This window comes from Festucalex cinctus, chromosome 6 (assembly GCF_051991245.1).
Source record: "Festucalex cinctus isolate MCC-2025b chromosome 6, RoL_Fcin_1.0, whole genome shotgun sequence".
NCBI lineage: Eukaryota > Metazoa > Chordata > Actinopteri > Syngnathiformes > Syngnathidae > Festucalex > Festucalex cinctus.
Window position 1 is genome coordinate 10350184 of NC_135416.1, and position 26453 is coordinate 10376636.

At 37.5% G+C, this 26453-nt stretch overlaps 1 protein-coding gene across 3 annotated transcripts in view; it reads right to left on the minus strand.

Moving 5' to 3' along the window:
• The window catches only part of mast1a (microtubule associated serine/threonine kinase 1a), a 66643-nt gene extending 47068 nt beyond the window's left edge, over positions 1–19575 (minus strand). The window contains exons 1-2 of one of the 3 annotated variants that reach the window (XM_077524409.1): positions 18921–19575; positions 4380–4408 (exon numbers count right to left, since the gene is read on the minus strand). In XM_077524409.1, coding sequence (XP_077380535.1) covers positions 4380–4408; positions 18921–18959 — 68 coding nt within the window. In that variant the 5' untranslated portion in view covers positions 18960–19575. Of the gene's footprint in view, positions 1–20; positions 262–4379; positions 4412–18920 lie in introns of those variants that run through there. The other 2 variants (XM_077524408.1, XM_077524410.1) reach the window with 2 other exon arrangements.
• Between the last annotated feature and the right edge of the window lie 6878 nt (positions 19576–26453).

The following is a 26453-nucleotide window of genomic DNA, read 5'->3' on the forward strand; positions in this document are numbered from 1 at the left end:
GCAAACAGACACGTCGTTACCTTTTTGTGCGTCGAAACATGTCGCTAGCAGCAGAGGCTGTGTTGGCAGGTGAACATGAGCGCAGCTGAGCCTCTACACGCACGCACACAGCCAGTCAAGAGGCAACCGCTACAGCCCACATGTCAGTTCAACACACACGCACATCACAAGTGGAAGATTCGGAGATACGAGGCAGGCAAGAGACAAGAGTTCAGAGCGCGAGGGCTGCATCCCCCTGGATTGTGTGCTCCAAACCGGCAAGAGATGAGCAAGGGAGGGGGGTGAAAGGGAAAAGGGGGGGGGGGGGGGGGGTGCAGATCGACAGACGGAGAAGAGAAAGGGCGGGAAGAGGGTAATGGAGGGGGGCCCAAACACTATCGAAAAGATGAGAGAGCGAGACGTGAGGATGCGAGAGAGAGAGAGAGAGAGAGAGAGAGAGAGAGAGAGAGAGAGAGAGAGAGAGACATGACGGAGCAGTCGAGCGGAGACTAATTTGAGGACAGACAACGCGGGGCAGCCGAGGGGGTTCAGTGGGGGCGCATGTGTTATTGTGCACAATTTGACTTGCTGGCGCAAAGAAAGAAGGGTGGCATTTTTTTTTATTTTTTTTTTTGATAAATGGAACATCTGGTGGAGTCAATATTTGACTTGCAAGAAGATGAATTGTACATGAATTAATAAGCTAAATTGCTTGTGCAGACTGATGTCTACACTATTACAATGTGGTTAGAGTCATATTTGTCAATATGAATAGCATCATGTTTCATTTGAAGCCACTACTTTTCCAACAGGACCTTGAAGACACATAATAATCTGCAGCACTGCGTCATATTCAAAGAATAAAGCAATCACTGCCTTAATTACACGTCAAGAGTATTGAAATGCCGCCTTGAAATACAAGTTTAATTTGTTCCTAGGCCAGGCTTATGGCTCAGAACGCTGGGATCTGAAATCATTTATCCCTATTTAAATCAATGGATATTCCAATAATCCTTTCTAGCCCCCTCAAGTCAAAAAACAACCCACATTTTGTGTGCTTTTAATTAACTAACTATACAGTAAATTCTGTAGGATAAATTTGACTATTTAGAGCGGGAACAAATAGACTCAGTTTTACTAATATTTACACTTGGAAGAGAGTAAAATTAAGAATTGGAAGTGATTCAAGGGTGGAGGAACGAACTGACGACCTTCAGTTTGGGAGGCAGCCGATTGACTCCCTGAGCTACGCAGCTCCTGCTTTCTGTTAGTCTATCACATGTCAGCTGCAGCTGATTCCATGATTGCATGGAATCTTCCAAACTCCAAGAGACCAAAAACAACGTCTTTGGTCTCTTGGAGAAAAGAAAGCAGTAGGAGGGGCATAGCTCAGGTGGTAGTGTGGCAGTCTCCCAAGCTAAAGGTCATGAGTTCATTCCTCAACACTTGAATGAGTTTATTTATTTATTTATTTATTTATTTATTTATTTATTTTACCCTCTTCCTAGTGTGAATCTTAGCCTACTCTAAAACCGAGTCTATTTGGTCTCTCTCTCAATAGAGTCAAATTTACAAAAATTTACTGTGTACGAAAAGCAGCATTCGATAATATTATATTTTAGTAAACAGACAAAATTAAACATATTTAAAAGTAATTAAACAGTTTTTGTCGCACTTTCTCTCTTCAAATGCACTGCTCATTCAGTTTCACTGGCCTCTTGAGGGCAACAATGTTCATTCTTCGCAGAGGATAAAGAATACCAGAGTCCTACATTAAGCCTTTTTAGGTGGTGGTAATGCCAGAACCACCACGGACTTGTATATTTATGACGCAATGCAATAAGTTTCAACCATTATTTTGTAGTGTTTTTATACTGTATCACATCTAACTGAATATGTAATATTTGACATGTTTTAGGGCTTTACATTTGTTCAAACCATCTGGCCACTGTTATATATGCCTTTGATTACTGCTATTTGCTCTGTCCACCTCTATTGCAGCATCATTTGTGCTCAGATATCAGTTGCTTAAAGAGTGACAACACTGCCACATAGGTGGCCATTTTTATCCTGTGTGTCTATGGAGTTTCCCCATTGTCAGCATTTAGGTGACAGAAGCTATTTGGTTGCTTAAAATACACAAGATGTAATTCTCTTAGTATTATGTTTAAGTTAAGTTGACAGTACGCTTTTGTAATACACTTTAATACAAAATTGAAATTAATCTGATTCGTCGATTAATCATTTGAATAATCGCTAGATTAATCGATTCTAAAATTATTCAATCGAGACACCACTAGTTTATGTATTTCATATATTTCATGTTTGCACTCACATGTCGAAGCAAACAAGTGGGCCAATAGTGGAAAAACTCTTAACTTGGGTCACTCATATTTCAAGGCACCTCGCAAAATTGGATGAGCACCACTATTGCCTGTCTGTCGTACATGTCACGGGAGCAGCTCAGCAGTGTGCCACGAAGGGAGAGTCAGACATCGTTACTGTGTGAGTACTGCGCAGCCTCCCCCTTTTGAGCTTAAACAAACCTAGCAAACGTTCAAGCTGACGCGGGGCGACAGTTACACGGTGGTGCCGAGTGGACTAACTGAATAATGGATGTCGTCTCTAATGCAGGAGTAGGAATGGATGAAATATACATGGTGGTCATGGAGAGGGGTGGGTGTCATGATATGATGGAGACAGCAAGATTTTTTTTTATATCTCAATAATTGCATATCTGTGGCTCACTCTCTCATAAAGTGACACTTGAGCTCCGCCCTTCGGATGACCCAAGTAAGCTTTTTCTTCCTCATTTGCCACTGTGACATATGCTGGAAGTCAAAGGCCACGGACGTAACACAGCAGGCCAAGGACGCGCGCACACGCACACACACGCAGACGGGCAACAATCAGGCAGTAAAAGTGAAGTGTGGTCGTAATTACTCATGCATCGAGATGCGTGGTGGGTGCATCGACAGGCTCTCTTGTTGCCAGACAGCACCTCTGCCCTCAAGGTGTACGCAGAATACTAAGACAATTAAATAAGACACACACACGCACACACACCAAATGTGTTTAGCCATGCATTCGAGTCACACATCCTCATATGCGTCTACAGTGTGTATGAGAAGCAGATAACAAGGGAGCAGAAATAAAATGTATTCATGGCTTGGGGCTACAATGATTTCAAGAAAGATTTAATTGATTTCCACACCCCAAATAATAAGCATATTCAGGGGGTTTAATCTGCAGCCAAACCCCCCCACATCTGGCTTTGTTTTTCAAGTCAGCTTTTTTTTTTTTTTGCAAACAAAAGACATGCAGTCAATTTGGTCTAAATGTTTGAGGCTGCAATCTAGCAGCAGGGAACTCAAATCCATCTCTCAGCGAGGAGTACAAAGAGGCGTGACGGCGCCACAATGGATTTCAGAACCATGGACAGAGGCACATGCACATGTTGGAGAAAATTACAGTTGGGACTTCGAAAGTCGAATATGATCAGTTGTGGAATGCTGGTGGTTGACTTCTGATCTGTTGGAATTTAGAGAAGCCACTGTGCTGTTGAAAATAATATAAAGTACATCTTCCAGGGAAATACTGTCGCCATTATAAAATCTTTTTTTAATTATGCGGGCAAGTAAGTAATGTTTTAACATTTTAATTGATATATATATATATATATATATATATATATATATATATATATATATATATATATATATATATATATATATATATATATATATATATATATATATATATATATATATATATATATATATTATATATTATATATATTATATATTATATATATTATATATATTATATATGTTATCCTGCTTTGCGAGGCTGTCGTAGAAAGTTAATCTCTGGCTTTAAATGTGACATTTCAAGGGAAAGTTTGTTAATCCCTTCATTAAAAAAATAAAACACACCTCCCTCACTCCTTTCCAAATTTCAACATTGTGGCTCTTTTTCTCTCTTTGGCTCTGAGCGATTAGTTAAAGGTATATATAAAGATGTTTGGAGCTTAAATAATTAGAAGACGTATTATCCATATTTATCCTACATCTGTGCTACTATTTCATCAGGCCTATCCACTCAATTACTAATTTACAATAGGATATTTGCATTTCAAACTATTAGAGGTGTACAAAATGACCAACAAATGGCATAATGAGTGACTTTTAAGACTCAAATTACACATCAGGGCCTTGTGGTCCTTCTGGCAATGACAAATAAATAAAGTACTGAATATGCCGCCCCCAGTTTGTTTGCTCTTGAATTTCCATGGCTGCATTTGTAAAACCACTCATGTTAAGATGAAAATGGCAAGTGAAATATAAGAACATGCAGTAAAATAAATGTACAATACAAATTTGAGTGTAAAAAGAACATACCTGCTACTTTTCCGTGGCAGTGGAAGATCCTTCTGGCGACAAAGAGGGGAAAAAAGATGCACATTAGATTTTTTTTTTTTTTTTTTTTTTTTTTTTTTAAATACGGTAATCAGTTCATTACCATCTATGGTGAAATGCTACTGGAGACATAGGCATGATTGAAACATTAAGTGTGCTAATGAGTCCATAAAAAAATACCGCATTCATTTATTCAAATCGAGCAGCAACTGAAGTGGGTTCAAGCAATTACACAGACATAATTACCATAACTTATAGTCTAATATTTAACTTTGGGAAAAATAAGGGGGTTTCTAATTTGAGCTATTTTTTACATGAAAGTGTTCACCCTCTTGTGTTTACATCAAGACAAAACTTTCATAAATGAGCCTATTACAAATCACCAAACTCTCATTTATGTTGTTTAGCTGTTCAGCTGTGTTGTTTATTATTACTTCCCCACTCGAAAATATTTTCTTAAAAAATGCATTTCCGTTGTACAGGTGATAGGTCACACTACTGGTGGGAAAGGTTTTAAAATGATTTATCTTGGTATCATTTTTATTAGAGCTGTCTAATTAATTAATCAATTAATCTACAAGTAATCAATTATCAAATTATTATTTTTTTAATAATCAAATAATCGCTTGCAGCTATTTTTTTTATTTGAAATGGTCCAAATCCTCTTATCAACAGCAATTGTTGACTAATTTCTGTAGTCCTTCATGAAAAAAAAAAGACTGATTATCTTTTGTATTTAATGAAAATAGGACATTTGCAAACATTTGCTTTTACGTTGAAAAACAATGACCGACCCGGTAATATAGTGCAACATGTTACATGTTAGTTTTTTCGATTTATTAGATTAATAAAATCGATTAAAATCGTAATCGTCCTGAATGACTGCAAAAATCAAGATTTTATTTTTTGGCCGTATTGCCCAGCCCTACTAAAAAATAAATAAATGACTAAAAGTGAAAATAAAAAGGAATATAAAAAAAATATAATTCGAAAATTATATAAACAAAAAAAAATATAAATGGAAATAAATCTGTTTTTATTTTCACTTTTTGTCATTTATGTATTTGTTTATTTATTTATTTAGTCATTTATTTATTTTGATTTTTGGCAGTTTTGGGCCATACTCCCAAGTCGAAATGTTATTCAAATGAGGGGGCGGTCCTAAGCGTGTCTTGGGTAGGACTCCACCGTTGCAAACTGCCTGTCATTGGTCGAACAAGGAAGTCTAGCCAGCTTGCAATGGAGAGCTTCAGCATTATACGACCATCTTGTCAATATTGTATTCCAATTCTTCTTCGCATCTTATCTATTATTTATTCATGAAACTCAACTACTAGATCTTTTCCTACAACGACTATTGCCCCTCTAAACAGATCACCCAATCAAATCAAACTCATCCGAGTTGATAGTTGTAATGTTGGATGTGAACCAGCCATGGCCACGTTTGCGATTGCGCCGCTAATCCAATGAGCGTCGCTCCAGTCGATCTCGTCAATGCTCGGGGGCTTTCCGAGTGACAGGAAACGGCAGGTCGAGTGAAGCAAAAGTCAATTTTAAAGCGGTTTCTGCTCATTTTATGACGACGGGACACAGCAGCGAGGACACTGATGTGATTAAGATCAAGTGGGACGCAGCCGCTCCACCGTGCTTGTTGCACCATCCGTTGCCAATTTGAGTCTATTAGACTCCGAGTTGGAGAGATTGGCTTCCATATCTCTTGTCAGATTACCCAATAAGTCTGCTCGCACTAACAACATTAAGGTCAGATGTTGAAAATCAACAACTGTGAGACAACTAATGACGTCCCAAAAGTAAAATTCTCTTCTTGTCTAATCATTTGGGCTGCCCTCGATTCATTTCCCTTCCGCGTCAAACCCTTTGTCTTTGTAATACAAACATAAGCGTCCCAAAAACAGCAACAAAGGCGAGCTGATGAAACACGACTTGACAGCTGGAGCTCTCACATCAAAACAATCTCACCACGCGCCTGCAAAACCAAACCCAACCAGTTTCAGTTTGGCACCGCGAGACAGCATCAACCTCCCCCCTCCTCCTTGATCTTAAATAACAGCAGCCTGAAAGGATCATTAAATAAACATTGCAATCACAAAGACTTTGCAAAGCTAAAGACTGCAAGCAGAACGGATGATTATCGTCAAACCTCAAAGGATTGAGGTAATTAGTAATCACACAAAAAACTCACATTCTTCAATTTCCAAGATTTAATTTGTAAGGAGCGTCATTCTCATCATGTGATACATGACTGCCTTCGATCAATTTAGCAAAAATTGCACCAACGTGACCTTGTAAAGATAAGCAGTTACCACAGTAATAAAAAATGTGAACATACAGTACAGTACAATCCTCTCATTTTCAATTGCATTAATAAATGCATACGTAAAATTGAGATTCACTCCCATTAATTTGGGTCTAAAATATCGATATATCGATATCTAATTGATATTCCTTATCATAGCCCAAATATCGATTCATAAAACCATGAATTGATACTTTTAATCAGGCTTTTCCCCCCGGAAATTAATATGCCAAATACCCCCCAAAATAATTAAGAATTGCACATAAAGACACAAAATGTGGATGCATAATTATGTACTATGGCTGTGTCTCTTATAATACAGGTACATTTGTTTTTATGTATTTATTAATCACTGGAACCTAAGTATAAAATCTGTCACAGGAATGTGAATGTATGATTTGCCAGAGTGTTTTTGCCACTTGAACTACATAACATTGTGGATGTAATTGAATTTGATTTAAATTATTATTGGTTTTGATCAGGTCATGTTCAATAAAACATACATGATACATGATTCATGTAACTCTTTTTGATTCAATTATAAATGTAAATATTGTATTTTTACTAATGCACCAAGTAAGAGAAGGAGTTTTTTTGCAGCATGACTATTGACTATTTTGCAGCATTGGTACTTCTGGGAATGTCTTCCATATAAAAGTAAAATTGGTACTGCATGAAATCCTTTACTAAATCAATGTGAATCATGAATCGAATCGAATCGGGCCCTTCAGAATTAAATCGAATCGATACCCTTGCCCTATTTAGCATTAGAATATAGCTAAGTTCCATCATTATTCACAAATCTGCTTAGAATTGTGAGGTTAACAGCTTGTTTTCATCACGGCCCTGGTTGATCTCTTATACTCTGCCGTCACCTGCTGGCCCTTTTTGTAATTGCTACAATTTTTTTCACCCTTTCTCTGCAGTTAAGAGGCGGCATGTTCTAGCATAACCAAAAAAACAAAAACAAAAACGTATAAATACGTCTTTGGAACACAAGACATTTAAAATAGAACATACTGTATGTATACGTTTTGGGGAGCAAATGAGTTTTAATGAACTAATTTTTTATGGGGAAAATGGCTAAATTAATGCATCAAATATTACAGGACCTTTGATAATGTATCCACTCAGGGTGATGGATTATAGACCAGGCCATAATTTGCCCACCCTCATTTAGAGTGAAACTATCATGTATATTTTTGGAAGAAGAAGCCGTAGTACCCGGAGAAAACCCACAGACGTACGCGGTAAAACATGAAAACCCCACACGGGGATGAGTTGAGCAAACACTGCTGCCTGTTGTTGGAATCATGCACGGACTTCATGCGAACCATCAACAAGGAGTGATAAGAAAAGAACATGACAAGGACAAGGTAGACTCTGGAAGTTACATAAGAGGACATTCAAAACAGTAAGACTCAACATAAGCCCAGTTACTTTAACATTAAGGTAGAGGGTTTTGTTAGGGATGACTAATTAATTGGTTGATATTACCACTTAAAATTACTGATAACCTGACAATTTTCTCCCTTTTGTTTAGAACTAGTACTGAATGACTGGTGTTTTGTTTGGCACAGCTCTTTTGTAGCTAGTGATTTCCTCTCCGTCAACAAAATTGAAAAATGACTCAATGAAAAAAACAAAAAACAAAAAACAAATCAAGAATTGATAAAGGCCTGACTAACAGCCTTGAAGGCTGGTGGACAAAGTGTCAATTATGTTGACGTCAGCAGATCAATATGTAGACATTTGACCTTTTTAACGTCATTTGTATGTCTTGTAATAAGAACAGCAGCTCTGTAAACAAGACTCATATGGAGTGAAATATTTTCTGAAGGCACAAAAAAATGTCATATTATAAACTGACATTATCTTTTACGTCTGACATGCTTTAAAGCAACAATACGTAGCATCATATCTTCAAAATGGCTTAAATTAGGAGACTAGCATCACTGTCATTATCATGACAACCCAGGATCACAAACTTTCTATCGCAGCAGATTTAAAGTACCTTTTCTTAGTATAATCACACTATTGTCAATTGTTCCTTAACTTTACTTTACATATTGATGACAAACATCATCACAAAGGTACAGTTTGTAGTCAGCTTTGCTGCTAACAGATTGGTTGTCTGTACCTGTGTGATGATTGTGCTCTTGTAGAATTGTCATCGCTTATTTTTTAAATGAGGATGACTTCACCCATCACGCGGCGCTTTTCCTGGGATGGCTAATGAGTTACATCATCAAGAGGAAGTAAGCTTGGCCAGAGTGACTCAGAGAGCATGTGCTAACGTGTGTGTGCGTGCATGTGTGTTTGGATATGGGGTGTCATGGGTAGCTAATGGATAAAACCCTAACACCTGCTCCCTCTTTTTGTGTGCCCAGTAGGCAGCTACTGTACGTGATGTCGCAATGTTGTTCGCTCTCATTTTATTTCACAGGTTTATGACAACCTTGGCAAGTCCAAGTACCGGTACTGTAAATTACTGTATTATTATTATTATTATTTTTTTTTAAATGAATCTTGTAATGAACAAAATCAGAAAGAAGGGGTGGAAACGATACGCAAATAGGACAATGCATTACAAAAGTACTTTTTATTGGTGGCTGTTTATGCAATATGGTTCACATTCTGTGATTAGGACGAACACCAACTCATAATGTTTCTCTGGGCTCCAAGTTGGGCATATTTTGTATTCAAGCCAACTAGCGTTGAGATGATGCAAAAACTACAACCTGACTGTAAACAACCGTGTTTATTTGACCCTTTCTGCACATTTGCCTGGAGTCACGTCTGTTACAATCGATCCCTCTCATCTCTATCTTACCTCTCAGAGCAGAAAAACAAGAAACTCAATAAATCAAATGAAATCATATTTACCAACAACATGCAAACAAGGGCTTGCATGGTTTTACCAAGCTGACGTTGCTATTTTGAGCCACTTGCCAGAAAACTCTCAAATATGACAGTTATACATTTAGCAGTCGGAGGTGTTTGTTTACTCACAGGCAATTTACAAGCAACAAGGCCAATATTTCTTCAAATTTGTGTGTAAAGTAAAGCTACACATTGATTTCGAATGAGTTGTTACTTCTGTCTTACAATGGTCATAAAATATCTAACAGGCTCGCGTGTGCACACTTTTACAGATGCAGAATAAATGCAAACTCTGCTTCCACTTTTGTTTGTCACGCAGGAGAAAAAATGCTAGAGTTTTGTTGAAGTTGAATTCAGTGTTCTGCCACTGTTATCTTATGCTAGTTACACAGAGATCATACTGAAAACGTTTGTGGATTACTGGTAAACTATAATAAGACTGCAAACATTAACTAGTATGATCGTTTGAAATGTTATAAACATTTGTTTGTATTTAAATACTCTGTTTGTGTATTGATTTGTATTTTCTGTTTAATATTGTTGTTCTAATTTAAATTATTCCTACTGTATATGTTTTGTGTTGAAATGTTTCTATTTTCCCTTTTGCATCATTTCCCCTTCTATTTTGTCTATTTTAAACATTTTTCTTTTCAAAATATTTTTGTATGATTAAGTGAGGATGAGTGGATATTTTTTATATTTTCACCTACATTTCTTTCTAATATTTGTGTATTTTTCAGTTAATATTTAGTGTTTTTATTATTCATTATTTTTTAATATTTCTATATTTTTCAGTTAATATTTTGTCTTTTTATTATTCATTATTTTCTAATATTTGTGTAACTTTTTTTATATTTAAATTGTAGTTATGTTTCTTCAGTTTGTGTATTTGTATTTTCTGTTTAATATTTTTGTTCTAATCTAAATAATTTCTACTGTATGTTTTGTGTTGACATTTTTCCATTTTCACTTTTGCATCAATTCCCCCTTCTATTTTGTCTATTTTAAACATTTTTCTTTTCCAAATATTTTTGTGTGATTAAGCGAAGATAAGCGGTTCAGAAAATTGATGGATATTTTTTTTTATTTTCACCGACATTTTTTTTTTATAATATTTATGTATTTTTCAGTTAATATTTTGTCTTTTATGTTATTCAATATTTTCTAATATTTGTGTATTTGTCATAAAATACTTTTTTTGTCTAAATATTTGTCCTTTTTCTTGTTGTTTGCTTGTTTTAAGATATAACGCCGTCTTATATTTTGGAGTATTGGGCTTGTTTTGACTTGGGCCACTCCTGTGAGAAAATTGCATCTTCAGTAGCTCTCAGCATCCAGACTACATACACACTTGAGGTGGAAATGCTAACCAAACCTGGGCGTAGTGTACAGAAATGTGATTTTATTTCCGAGGTGTATAAAAAAAAAAAGGAAGATGTTTATCTGTTTTTGTGGACAAAGTACTCTGCCATTTATTGAGACATGGTGACTGTCAGAGTGGGAACCACAATTTGAGGAAATAATAATCTCAGGCAGTTTGGACATCATTTGTTGTTCCAAATGAAGATTTGATTTAAATAAATCTGGTTATGAGGACAAATAATCATTTGTTACTGTTTAGACAAAACAATCAAGAAAAAAAAAAAAGAAAAAAAAAGTGTGTGTGATTTTGCAGACAGTCACAGATGCACGCACACAATGACATGTTTGGGGAAAATGAATGCATTATGCAGAGCATCCGTGCAACAACTACAAATAATTAATTTGTTCTTCAGTCACCTTGCAATGTTGCAGGAGGACCCTTCAAAAACGTTCAAATATTTAACAACTTTTTCCGCTTACGATGACACAAGCCTCAAGCGTGTTTTCGTGACTCTGTCGTTTATATTAACCCAAGGAGGGAATGAACACTAACTGGAATCTGGAGGGAAGAAAAATGGTTATTGTGCCGGCGCTCTGGGCACAATCAAAGCTTCTGTTCTGTTTCTGCTGCCAAAAAAGTGACAGCCAATTGCAAGGCAAATTTCACGCTGTGTATTCTTCACTTGAATGGACCACTCGACTTCAAGATCTCCTTTCCTGCTTTGAATCTTCCCAGAGCCTTCAGAGGATGTTCGGCCTTCGCATTTATTATCTCCCCCTTGTATTCGTTTTTAAATACAACCCCTGATATCTTATTGTCTGAATAATACGGGCTGGTATAGTACTTCTAGTACCTGGCTTGGACAAAGGTTGGAACCGTGCAGTGTCAAACGTGCATTAGAGTCTCCATTTAAACTAAAATACGTGTTCTGGACTACACGAGGAAGCTTTTTGTGATGTCTCCAAACAAAGAGATGATGTCCGAGTGTTGTTTTCAGTCCGTCTTGATGAAGCGGAACAGAGCAATGAGTGGCACAAGTGAGCTGCCTCTTCTGGAGTGACTCTTATCCCCATGTGCTTAGCATATTGAAAACGGGCACACTGCCCAGAACAAAATATTGGACAAATTATTCTCTGCGTGCGTTTGTGTGGTTGTGTATGGTGTCCTCCATACCCCTGACAGCGATGAGGCACACGCAGTGATTTGCGTGTGTGAGCGAGAGAGCAGTGTATTAAGTAGGCTCCTGACACCTACCGTAACTGATGGCACAATAACCTTCACTTCAGTAGTTGAGATGGAAATGTCTCATCTCAACACCAGACAACTCCTCAAGTACGTCTTAAAAGAGAAAAATACAACACTAAAGCCATAGACCAGACACGCGAGAAATTTGTCTTGGAAGTGTTCAGCAAACCTGGTCAATCATTGTTTTGTTGATATTTTATCTTTGACTGTCTTTTAATTGTTGTTTTGTAAGCAGGTTGTAGTCTTCACCATACGTGTTCCCTGTGGATCTTTAAAAAAAAAAAAAGTACAAATTAATATTTTTTTATATATTGCATTTTTTTTATAAAAAATGTTCTTTAATTTAATTGATGATTTAGATACAAAATTATTAAATATTCAAAAAATGTCAGTCCAAATTTTTAAGTTGTCAGAAAAAGAGACTAAATTAAACTAGATTAAAGTTTTAAAAACTACCAAATGTCCAAAAAGTAACCATAAAATGTCTGAAAAAAAGAAAATTACCATATAATGTCAATGAAATATACAATTTTGTTTATGAGATACAAAATAACTAAATATTGAAAAAAAAAATGTCAGTCCAAATTTTTAAGTTGTCACAAAAAGATGTAAGGATGATGAAAAAGTTTTAAAAACTACCAAATGTCCAAAATGTAACCATAAATGTCAAAAAAAAGAAGAGGAAACACAGAAAATTACCATAAAATGTCAATGAAATTGCAAAAAATGTCAGGAAATTGAATTTAAAAAAAAACAAAAAACGAAGATATTTGAAAAGTAACTATAAAATGTCCAAAAACAAAAGAACAAATCCTGAAAATTACCCTAAAATGTCAGAAATTGAGAGAAAAATATGGCATGAAAAAATGCCAAAAAAAAGCCATAACATGTATAAAAACAGAAGACGAAAGGAAGAAAATTACTATAGTCCATAAAATGCCAAAAATGTCAGAAATTTGACAGAAAGAAAATCTAAAAATGTATGAATAACAAAGCATGAAAACTTAAAAAATATATCTAAGAACAAAAAAAAAAAAAAAAAAAGCCAGACATAAGGTAGAAGAAATCTCAAAGTATTGGATGCTCCATATTTTTCTGTTATGTTGCAGCTCTAATTAGCTCTTGTTCCCTTAAGTACATTAGACTACAGTACACTAAAACACTGCTTTCTTCATCGCAATATTTAATGTTTTGCAGCTCCAGACTTATTTTTTCTAATTGATTTGGCCTACAATGGCTCTTTTGACAGGAAAGGTTGCTGACCCCTGACAGAGGAGCTAAGGAGTTCTTACGAGTAGTATACATCATGTCTTGGCCATGAAAATGTACCAAAACTACTTGTGCTGACGTCACGCTTCAGTTCACTGCACACCGTTCCTCGAAATCGAATCGCGCCGTAAACCGAGAACCCCTACTAACTCGACGTGATAAAGACCACTTTATGGAACCTATAAGTGAAACCTAATCCTCAAATCAAAATTCTGCCCATCTGCTATGTGAAGTCAATTCAACATAGTCACCACAATCCACCACCCCCGCCCCCCCTTTTTCCTGGCTTTAACATTGACCCACACAACACACCCAGAAGGGATCCTGATATTGTAACAGCCACTTAAATGGGGTCTATAGAGCCCACAGCTATACTGCCTACTTCTCTCCCACCGCCTTCATCTGGGCCTCGGGGCTTTTTAGGCCGCCCTTCTGCTTCCTCCCCGAGGGTACACAGCGCTCTTAGGCCACCATTAGTCCTGCTAATGGGCCTGACAACTGTGCCACATCCTCAACATTTAGACCTCCTCTGTCTCAGATATTGATATCGACCACTTCAGTGGGAAAGGGAGAATGTGGAGGGGGGGTGGTAGTGGGTCGATTTCATATCCTACATATGGCCATCAACACACTCATACAGTAGCCCAAGTAGAGTAAAACTGAGTGAGTGAGTAGGTGCACAAGCTCATTAAACCAAAAAAAGCATAGCTTGACTCGCTAATGGAAAGGATTAGAGCCACAATGGAAGGGAAAAATGAAAATTAATGAGCATCTTTAGGTTACAAGAAAAAATGTTTTCTTTTCCTGTTACAAAGTTTGGTACAAGACATTGTTCATTATGACATCTTCAGTTTTGTTTTGTATGATTTCTGTCTCATAATATTCTATTTTTTTTATATTTATTTTTTATATATTTATTCTCTGAAATTCTGACTTTTTTCTCAAATTCAGAATTTTGTCATATTGAACTATTTTAAATATTTGTTATTATTAATATTACAACTTTACACAACATTTGCACAACCACATTAAACTGTTCTTGCAGATAACTGCTGGGGGTCGTATTACATATCTATCAGGAAATTACAACTGTTTGCATAAATTATTTTTTTTTATAAAATGCTACCTTAATTCTTATATTACCACATATTATTCTGTAAAAAATCTGAGATTACGACTGTTCATTTAATTTTTTTTGGGTAATATTTTAACATACCAGTGTGATGCAATGACTTTACACCCATAGCATTACGAAGTATTAGGGGTGTTATATAAAATCGATACGGCGATATATCGTGATACTACATCGCGCGATTCTCGAATCGATTCAATAATCGGCAGAATCGATTTTTTTTTTTTTTTTAGGATTCACACCTTGAGCATGGAAGAATGTTATATGAACGGAACGTTAAGCCTATATATCTATATCTAATATTTTATTTTAATGCTGTTCAAACATGAAACAGATTACAACCTCTATAAGACTGAAATTTCAGATAAATAAATAATAAATTTTCATATAAATCTTACACTCTACAAGCTTACTGATTAGTATTTTCTAAATTTGAATGAAAAAAATCGCAACAATCGACTTATAAATTCGTATCGGGATTAATCGGTATCGAATCGAATCATGACCTGTGAATCGTGATACGAATCGAATCGTCAGGTACTAGGCAATTCACACCCCTACGAAGTATTATTTTCTTGTTTTTTAGTATGGGCCTAATACATACCAATGATGTTGTGAGTGCTTGCCTTGGACTAATGTGAGTTCTTGGCTGCCCACATCCGTGAGACACATTAAAACCCTGATTATGTTCCTGCCTACAATAACGATTCTGTAGTTGTACGATGCCTTCACTGTGCTTGTCTAACATTTTTCTTCATCCTGCTATGAGTAGCATTCAAATCAAGCAAAGTGGATGTACATCAACAAGAACTAACATCATTTATGAGTACATTTTTTATTTTGTGTCTTTAATCCAACCTACAGTCAGACCCAGTAATTACCAACTGGGCAACATTCGCCCAGGAAGTCGTCCAATTCGGCGCGTCTATATTTTATAAATGATGAGCAGTCTTTTGCAGCAGATGGCACGATGCGCATCAGAGTGCTTTAATTGTAAATTAATACATGTTGAGGCAGCTAAGTGGAAGTCAGTAGTTGTGCACTATGGCTTGTGCTTCTTTACTAGATTAATTTCACGGCAGAGGAAAACCTTGAAGGAATCTCACCGTGGTGTTTGCTGCCAGTCACCAGTGTACAAAGATATCGACTAACCTACTTCATTCACAAGTTGTGGACTAAGCTGCTTTTAGCGCTCAAGGCTCAAGTCGGCTTAATGTACATCTGAAACTCGTACCAGAGCTTTGTCGCCCACTCTGCTCTACAGCGCTGCCTTCAGTCACAACTTGAGAAATGTGTTAGTAAATTCAGCTTAATTGTAAACAAGGGAGCCGATGGCCATTTTGTTGTGTGGTACTAAGACGCCAAAGCTATCTGGTTGGATTAAGAACCATTAAAGATTAAATGTGTAATAATGTGATAAGATAAAACTGTATCATGTACAATTGTCCACAAAATAAACTATCATGTTTCTAGGGATGAAAACTAGATTAACATTGGAGAAAATCAACAATGAATTAATTGATTACAGGGGGGTCTTTGGTTTATGAAGTTACCGATATGACGTTTCGATGTTACTGACAGTGTGCAAATTACTGCAATTCCTTTTCCATGTACAGGACTTTGTATACAGCAATGCTTGTTTTAAAGTGTTTTATAAATGAAGTTGAGTTGAATTGAGTTAATTTTGTCCGGTCATCCTGTAAAGAGGATTCCTACATCTATGATCCCATGACAAGTGTTCTTTCGCCTGAATAGGTGGTCTAGACCGGATGAATGATGTTGATTTTTGTGAACAGTGGACCTGTGAAGCCCTTTGCGACTTCTTTGTCACATTAAGGGTTGTGTAAATAAACAAATTAGATGTGCATGTCAATGCATTATACAAGCATAGTGGTTAAGGTAATTTGGAGAACAAAAAAAGGGGGAACAAATGTTAATAGCCCACTGAGGGAGGGCATTGTGGCTAACAAGTGAAATGGGCTGCTTTGTGAGATAATTTATTTAGTCTGTGTCAATGGTAAGCTACAATTATACCACACGCTAACTTCCACACAAATAGGCCTACCGTGATACATTTTTAACAACTTCCCTGTTTATCATTATTTTTGCTGCTGTTCTTGTTCAGTTTGTTGCAGAATGTGACTTCACTGGCCAATCGAAGTCCACTCAAGGGACAAAGTAGTGAAATCAATTGACAGTTGGAGTGGGGTTCAACAAATAGTAGGGGTGTGAATTGCCTAGTACCTGACGATTCGATTCGTATCACGATTCACAGGTCACGATTCGATTCGATACCGATTAATCCCGATACGAATTTATAAGTTGATTGTTGCGATTTTTTTTTCATTCAAATTTAGAAAATAATAATCAGTAAGCTTGTAGAGTGTAAGATTTATATGAAAATGTATTATTTATCTGAAATTTCAGTCTTATAGAGGTTGTAATCTGTTTCATGTTTGAACAGCATTAAAATAAAATATTAAGGCTTAATGTTCCGTTCATATAACATTCTTCCATGCTCAAGGTGTGAATCCTAACCCGAAGTCAGACGTTTTGTTGAATATTTTTCCATTAAAAATGGAAGTTTAAAAATCGATTCACACACACACACACACAAAAAAAAGGCAATGATTATAAGATGTTGAATCGGTAAGACTACCGAATGAACAATTCTGAGCTCTCAAAAAAAAAAAAAACGATTTTTTTTTGAATCGATTCGAGAATCGCGCGATGTAGTATCGCGATATATCGCCGAATCGATTTTTTTTAACACCCCTAACAAATAGGTAAACATTTTACATGCCACTGTCGGTGAGGTGATGTTGTGAAACTATTGCAATAAGATGCATAATGGTCTTAGTAGTTAGTAGTTACAAACTACTTGTGTAAACTATCCAAGTGGTTAGCTAAAGCAGGGGTCCGCAAGCACGTAATCGTGCCAAAATTGAGCATTTTGCTTTTTTTTATTTTTTTTTATTTTTTTTTATAAGAGCTCAGAATTGTTCATTCGGTAGTCTTACCGATTCAACGTCTTGTCATCATTGCTCTTTATTTTTATTTTTATTTTTTATTTTTTGTGTGTGTATGTGTGCGTGCGTTTGCGTGCGTGCGTGCGTTTGCGTGCGTTTGCGTGCGTTTGCGTGCGTGCGTGCGTTTGCGTGCGTTTGCGTGCGTGCGCGTGCGTGCGTGCGTGCAAATACGTATAAATTTATACTCATTCATTCACCTAAAGCCTTATAAATATCCCATTACCCTTCGCCTTAACCAGGTACTTCAGAATCTTGCCAGAGTCGTGAGGTTTAAATGGTCAGGAGACCAGAGAAAAGGTCAGAAAAAAAAGAAATAAAGAGAAAAGAAAGGAAAATCAAAGTGAAATCCAGCACCGACCAAACACTTCCTGCCTTCCCCATGATTACAAAATCAAAGTCTTACGCCAACCCCGGAAGCCTCTAAATTCCAGCAAATTTGGCGAGATCTCAAGAGACCAGAGGAAAAACTAAAGAGAGGAAGGAGGGAAGGATCGATAAGGCAGAGAGAGATCCATAGAAGCCAGTACATCCAATCCATCAAAGTGAAGTCCAGCACCAACAAGACCCCTCCTACGTGGTTACAAAACCAGAGTCTTATGCCAACCCCAGAAACCTCATACTTCTAATAAATTAAGATCTCAAGTGACCAGAGGAAAAACTAAAGAGAGGAAGGAGGGAAGGATAGATAGATAGAGCAAAATTGAGCATTTTGCTTTTCTTCTAATCATAATCAGCAACTGTCAATGTAAATTTGGTTACAGAACAGTAAATACGCTCATTTCTTGCAACATCATGTTGGGGTAGCAAAGTTGTTACAACTTTATGTGTACACCGACTTACACTATTCCAAATTGTATAGAAAGTACACAAAATTGTGACCTACTTCCCAATTTGCCACTTGTTTTGTTTATGCTCACCTACATAATTAGTTTCCAACTGCATTAGTTTTTAACACACGCTATCTATAAAAGCTAAATTACAGTACAGTATGGGGTGAATAGTTTGAGCTAGGTTAAAACAAAATAAGGGTTATAAATGAAATAGGCCACTGTTGAGAAATATATATGTATAATAAAGATAAGCTGTTATGTGATATATTCCCTCATGTTGTAAGGCATGTCAGTGTGAGAGGCAATAAGACACTAAATTAGACAAAATAGAAGAATTGTTTTTAGGGTTTAGCTTGCTAAATAAGACACTAACATATGGGATGCTTGAAAAAACATACAATTTTGAACAGCACAGAAATAAAAACACGACAAACTCAAAGAATTACTGTTCCTACCTGGAGTCTTCGTCTTCGAATGATGCCAGAGTCGTCCATGGTGACACCACTTGGAGGGTACCTCGGCCCCCTGTAGTTTCTTTTTTTTTTAAACGAGTTCACCAGATGACGCCACGATGTCACGTGACTTCCCCCTCCAGCACGCGCCGCGAGTCAATTTAGCTACAAATCGAAGCCTGGGTGGACATCATGTACCAGCTACGTAGCATATATCACGATGACAAAGAGTATCTTGTATCACGAGCGTGATTCAGTTCACCACGAGTCTACTGGCGAGGAAGTGGCACGACAGCCCCTCCGGCAGTGTCCGGTCCAGAAATCCACGGGAGTGACACCGTGCGGGAGTTCCGTGAACGCATCGCCATCCCTGTGCCGAATCAACCGCACATACTGTATCTGTAATCACGAACATAAAAGCATAAAGGCGACGCCGTTGCGGTGGCTTTCAAATCCGCATAAAAGCACCGTCCTCGCAGGAGGGATGTGTCCGTGCTCCCCTCACACGCACGCGGCTTCGTGTCATTGTGTTCCTCTCCTTCCAGTGCCTCCTCTCTACAACAACCTCAGTTCTGCCACAACAACCGCTTCCTACTACCCGGTGACGTTTAACCCCCCCAGAGACCAGACGCTCCGCACTGAGGATCCGTAAAGGGAGGGGTGGGGATCCGATGGAGTTCAGTTCACACATGGGACCCCCTTCCGCCCCTCCCCTTCCCTGCAAAGTGGCTGAGCAAAGAATGTGATTACATGGATCGATTTGATGTAAAATTTGTGAGCACGAGGCATCGATCTAAAAGGAAGTGAACTAAAGTCTAATGGAGCCTGTGTAAGCACAACAAAATCTATATATTTACCTGTTTTGCACCATGGACAAAGAAACAAAAACAACAAATGATGAAATATACAACTGAACTTACCTTTACAATGAAGTTGTAATTAATGGGAGCCGCATTTTGGTCGCATTTCAGATAAGATGTTGGAAAATGGAAGCAAGGAATTCAGTGTTTTTGTTTTTGCAATCTCTGAATTTTGTTAATTGAGTTTTTAAAAAATTCAAAACAATTCAATTTTTGGTAGCTCCTTATATCAAAACACAAATTACCACATGAATTCAGTAGATGTCGTGTATGTTTCACCTTGGAAATTCTTTTGACCCTGACAAAATCCCTGCACACTATGGCCTATGTTATAAGATGTGACCCCAAAAATCTCAGGAAAAGCCTACTAGAACATCTGAACTTTATTTGGACTAAATTAGAGGCACTTTAAATAACAGGTGTGTGGACATTCCCATTTTAACATGACTTTGAATATGATTGGTTAATTCTGAAGCCGCAACCCCAGTCCAAAAAGGGTGTGTAGACTTATGCAATCACATATTACTTGTTCATATTTACTTCACCTATCTAAATTATTACTTTTTGTTGATTTGGACAAGCTACAGGTGCCAATGTTTGTTTGTTTTTTAATTATTGGCTAGGTCTGATTTTTTTTTAAGCAGGGTGTGTAGATTTTCTATATCCACAGCATATACATAGAACCTTTTTTTTTTTTTTTTCGGAATCAACCAGGATGCAGACAATAATCCTGCTTTACTCTAATCACATCCACTGTCACACAGGATCAATTTGCAGGAAGTATGACGTCTGCCTTGAGTCAGTGCCCAATGACGGAGCTCTAGCGTTGAATCATCGCACATTATACAAGAAGATCTTCTGGGGAAGGAAGGGATCAACTAAACTTCTCGCTCACACATTATGGTTGCAATGACAAGCGAAGGGATGATCCAATCATCTCTTAATGGAACAACACTGAGGTGTATTAGTAACTGCTTACTACGTTGGAGGAACATGCTAGGACAAAGTCCATCACCGTACGAGTCTCTGTGGACATTTTGTCTTGCGCGGGGGGGCTATAATGACATATTACTTTCTATGGTTTAAATTTGGACTCTTTGGGGATCACATATTAAAACTATCAACTGTGAAAGCATGGGTCAAATTTCAACCTGTAAGATAAATATGGACTTACACAACATTGTGGAGCAATCACGTCAGTCTACTGAAATACTAATTGTCTTTAAAGCTCATGTCTATACATGTCGCAAGATCATCTGTAATACCGGTTCACATCACGGGAAGACTGCACACTTTAATTCATCTGAATTAGATTCTTCTGCAGGTGCTGCTGTTTGCGTTAGCAAAAGAGTTCAAATATGTTCAGCAACCGACATGCATCTTAAGACGAATTGGAGCAAGCCAGAAAATATTTGAGGAACATTTTGTTCATTCATATATATATATATATATATATATATATATATATATATATATATATATATATATATATATATATATATATATATATATATATATAATGTGAATAAAAAAAATATTGTGTTAGTGGAATACGAGTTAATCAGTGAAATCCAGCAGTTTTTTTTTTTGTTTTTTTTTAAATTATCAATATTAGAAGACACCCATTTTGCCACTTGCTGTCGAATGAAAGTGACATCACAGTTGCCTAGGTCTCGGGTAACAACCAATCACAGCTCAGCTTGAGAATACAGGTGAGCTGTGATTGGTCGTTGCCCGAGGCCGGAGCAAATGTGATGTCATCATCAGTCGACAGCAAGTGGCAAAATGGCCACCCCCTGACATGGATACAAACAGCTGGATTTTGTTGCATAACTCATATTCCACAAATGCAGTATTAATAAGAATGTCATGTTTAGGCTGTGAGGTTAAATATAAAATATTGTCAAGAAATGTTTAAGGCTGACTTCACCTTTAAGACATTTTCATGCTTGTTCAATGTTTCCAGAAATCTTTGACTTAGCAGAGCCTGTTGGTTCATTATCAAACAGATACCACCTAAATATTTATCAAAATCAAGAATATAATGCTACATACAATAGAAAAAACATGTATATCATCTATGTGCATGTTGTTTCATTTCAGGACTCCTTTTGTTGTTTATTTTAAATTCCCTTTGTGTCCATGTTGACAAAAGGCCAAGCACATGGCGATATGCGATTGCTGGGTAAAAACATGCCTCAACATGCATACTAGTATCAGCAGGTGAAATATTCTATTTGAGAGCATGACCCAGTTAGCAGCTTGTCGGACTCCTCTATTATGCCGCTTTTTGTTATTAGCAATAAATAATTGATGAAAGCGTATGAATTTTGCATTTTTTTTCTTCCCTCATTCATTAATTGTGTGATCCGGGAAGGGCAGCGTGGCACTCGCTGTTGGCAAAAGCAGGCACAGACAAAAGCTTTCAGGAATGATGTCAGCCCGTTTGAAAAGACACCCTGAGGGAGGTCACATGGGGTCAGCAGTCCCGAGCAAAAGCCCAGCATGAGGGCCGGGATGCGGAATATGTTTGCAGCTTGCACGATTCCCATTTCCCGACACGGTAAGCACGTCTCACAAACGCTACGTCAGCTCACATCTCTTCACGTGCTCTAAGTGCCTCAGCCTGCATTCAAATTGGCTGTGTGAGTGTTTCAATACAATAACGGAGGGGAAAAAAACAAAATAGCATGCAGACTCTATTTGGTTGATTTATTAAAGTGGCTACTTGGGGTTGTATGAGTTCACCTCTTGCACATTAAATACAAGCATAGGCTGTTAGAGCAATTTTCCAATGTGGCATTTGATGTAATCATTTCATTGGGGTTCTGTTGTGGCTGGCAAGGCTATTTATTGTATCATGACATGTTTACGTTATTGACAAGGTTCCCAGTTTAACAGTAAAATCACATGCAACAATACAATTCACTCTCAGCACCTTTGAAGCTGAATGCAGCTCATGCAGATGCGTGTCATCCATCAGGACTGCTCAATGAGAGATTTGTACCTATCCTTGTTTTCTAGTTACAAAACATCAGATACGTTTGCTTTGTATTGTTGGAACAAAGCATTTTCATATGTCAAGAAAGCATTACATGTTAACAAGTTCGACATCTCCCTTTTCTTATGGGCCATCGCCACCGAACGCCTCCCGTCATTGAAGCTTCTGGCTTCTCTCCCCTTCTTTCTGCCTGCGTACAAGTGGGTCAGACTGCAGCAGTGCTAAAAGCCGGCTCTCTGCAGAGAGGCTCCTCTAAATAAAACAACACACCATCGGCACTCATACAGGCAGAGAGAGCTGTCAGGGATGCAAAGTCGAGGTGAGGTAAGGTGACTTCAACAGGCCAAGTGATCTATAAGCAGTGTCAAAGGTTAAGTGGCTTTTAAACTGTGGTAGTGTGGCTTGACATGGATAGTTACTTCAGTGTAGTGGTCAACAGTTCAAACACCGATTGAAAAATTGATTTGCTCCTTAAATAATTTACATTGAAGCTTGCATCAAACATCCTGTCATAGAACTACTGCTTTATTACTCTCTCCCAGTCTTGGGAAGAAATTTATTAACTTGTTTTTTTCTACTGGCCAATTCACTTTGGGAGAATGGGGACACCATGTGGTAGGACACAACCAACACAGTATGTCAAAACTTAGCCGAATGCTTATTATTTGTGCTAATTTTGACAGGAAATTTTAATTTAGTTTTAGTTATAGTCTTTTGACTAAAATTTATTAAAGTTTTAGTCATAATTTAGTCAACTGATTTTATTTTTGTTTGGGTTTGGAAAAAAAATCACTACCACACATTAACAGAAGTCCAGAGATGTGGATTGTGAAGGAGCTCAGGGGTAAAATCCTGTATTAATATAGTGCATTTTCCTGAGTGAAAAGCGAAGACCGTGCACAATGAATGTAAACATGTTTAAAAAATTAAATAAAGTTCACTGAACAGGTTCTGAGTGGTTCTTTTCTCCAACCCATGTTTCATTCCTTCTGATTGGATCATGTGAATTTTCATTTTAGTCATTGACGAAATTGTCAATTTTAGTTATCGTCTCATTTTAGTTTTCGTCATTTTGTGACGAAAATGACAAACAGTTTTTCGTCAACAAAATTATCACTGTTATCAGACACTGAGGTTAATCATTCATTACGATGGTTACTGCTGAAATGTTTTGAAATAAGGTTATGTAACTTGGGGGGGAATAAATAAGTTCTCCTCAGACTTGCGTGAGTCACCAGCACACACGCAGTCCTTCATTGAGACTTTCTGTCAATTGTAGGAGAAGAACCGGCACAATCCAATTAGTGTAGTTAAAGAGACGCCCTGAAAGGAAACTAGGACTATGTGTAACAAGCTGAGGGATTACCGGTACAGACCTGTTGACACTGTGTGACCTCAACTATCAGGTATTTGGTGCTTCTATAAAAAGGAAGTGTAGTCAGTTGTGTGCGCATGCGCACAATCACTCCAAACCAGACATTGAAATTACACAAACAATAGTAAACCAATCTTTGTCTTAAATAGCAGCATAAATGTGTGTAATGTGTTGACATTGCTGAAAAAATGCTGAAGGTGCTGTTATTGTGCAACTCTTACTGTACAGTACATTCCTGTCTTACATTGTTTTCATGTGCACATCTGACTGAAAGGGCAGACAGTTAATACAATTATTTTTTTAATGTAAAAAAATACTTGGAGAACAAAATACTCAAAATATAGTTAATCAATCCTCTTTATGAAAAATGTTGTTATCCTTCCATTAAAGGAGGACAAAATCCACAATGGTCACTGAAGTAACTTATAAAACATATATACAAAAAATTAACTAATGGAAATCAGGCATTGCTTTTCTTTTGTGCTTCAAACAACTTACAAACTGTATGATGGTTTCTACACCAATTTTTGAGCAAAAAAATTCTGCCAAGAACACTACACAGCACAATTCAACAAGCATACACTCAAGACATGCTGTGCTGTGAGGCAAAGCATCCCCGGTTCAGAATATGATTCTCCATATTTCACAGCAGATAAGTGTTTGTCTTTGCATGTGTTTCATTTTTGTGTCTGTAAACATACAGTTGATGCAACTTGTTACAAGCTCTGTTATTGCCTCATCTGATCAAAGAGCATTAAGAATTTGGGCAAATTCCAGTCTCATTAACTTCAAGTCATTTCAGTTCTTCCGAACAAACGTCAAATGTTGACTGTTGGAAAATTAATAATAATCCAGAGTGGCTTCTTACCTAATGTTGACCAAAGCCAACACAAACAAGCTGCCAGTTTGCAGCCTTAACCGGTTAACTTTGCCCTTGTTGGTCTTCCTGCTTGATTATTTGTACTTAATCCCCCCACCCCATTTCCTTTGGCCACAGAAAGTGCAATTGGCCCATGTGCTGGGACAACTATCACTATGTACACCAAATTTAAATGGCGACAATATACTACAGTTTAAAACTAACTGAAATGACTGACATGTCCAGGTTTATCTTATAAAGAACTCCACTAAATACTGTCGGACAATGATCTGATCTTGATCTGAAATAGATCACCACCTTAGTCCTCAATGGGCACACTAACTATTTTTAATCCCATTGACGCAGGAGGAGAACAGGCCTCTTAAGAGGGATGAGACACGAGGCCGGGGAGGTTATAAATCAACATCAAGGACGAATCAGACAGGACTCAACACATTAAAACCAGCGAAGCCACACACGACACCAGCTTGTGAACTTGAACCAGCCATGGAAGCCACCGCCCAGACCGCGACGGCCGCCGCCGCCTTCGATCGGGAATCGTTCGCCAAGAAAGCCTTGAGAGCCACAACCAGAGGGGCTTCGTCTCATTTCGTGGGGAGCTCCATCATCATCCTGTCCTCGTTCGCCGTGTCCACGCTGGCTATGAACTGCGGGAAAAAGATCCAGGAGTCCCGGCACAAGCCCAATGACAACTGACGACGGGCTGCAGGTGGACGGTCCATCTGTGTTTGCGATGTGATGTGTTATCTTATCATCCATATGGTGTCTTCGTTGACTAGTGTGGACGCAAGGAGGGGCAGAGGTGTCACCGCACAACGGTGACTGACGCAAAATTTGGCCTCCGTCTCCAGACCAGCGCAACGCCTTAACACCTTGCAAAGAAGCCAACCGTATGTCTTCATATCTTCATGCCTCATCTTTTGAATTTGTCTCATGTTGATATGTAAATAGCAGCTCTGAAAAGCAAGGCTGATACCAAAGATTTAAATGTGTCTCACACATAAGAGCCTAAAGCCAGCTTGAAATGCTTATTTTATTTTAATTATTACTTGCTTCTGAATGTTTTTTGAATGAGGATTTAAGGCGCTATTTAATTGAAGCAATTGAATGCAAGCCCAATCATTTCTTCTTATTGTGCAAAAAAAAAAAAAAAAAAAAAAAAAAAAAAAAAAAAAAAAAGTCATTTTCAGCACATATTGGCAACAAATTTTATAAAAACAAAACTGTGCTACATTATACAGTAAAACCTTCCATGAATGATTAGAGGGATTTTTGTCTTTTTGAGGATTTCAGCCACGTAAACAAGACTTTTAACAACACTAATGTAGTTTTTCATACTGCCACCAGGGCGCACAATTGGTATTAAATACCTTTTCCAACCCTGCCTCATCTTTTGTTCTGTTCAAACAAAGACTCGATA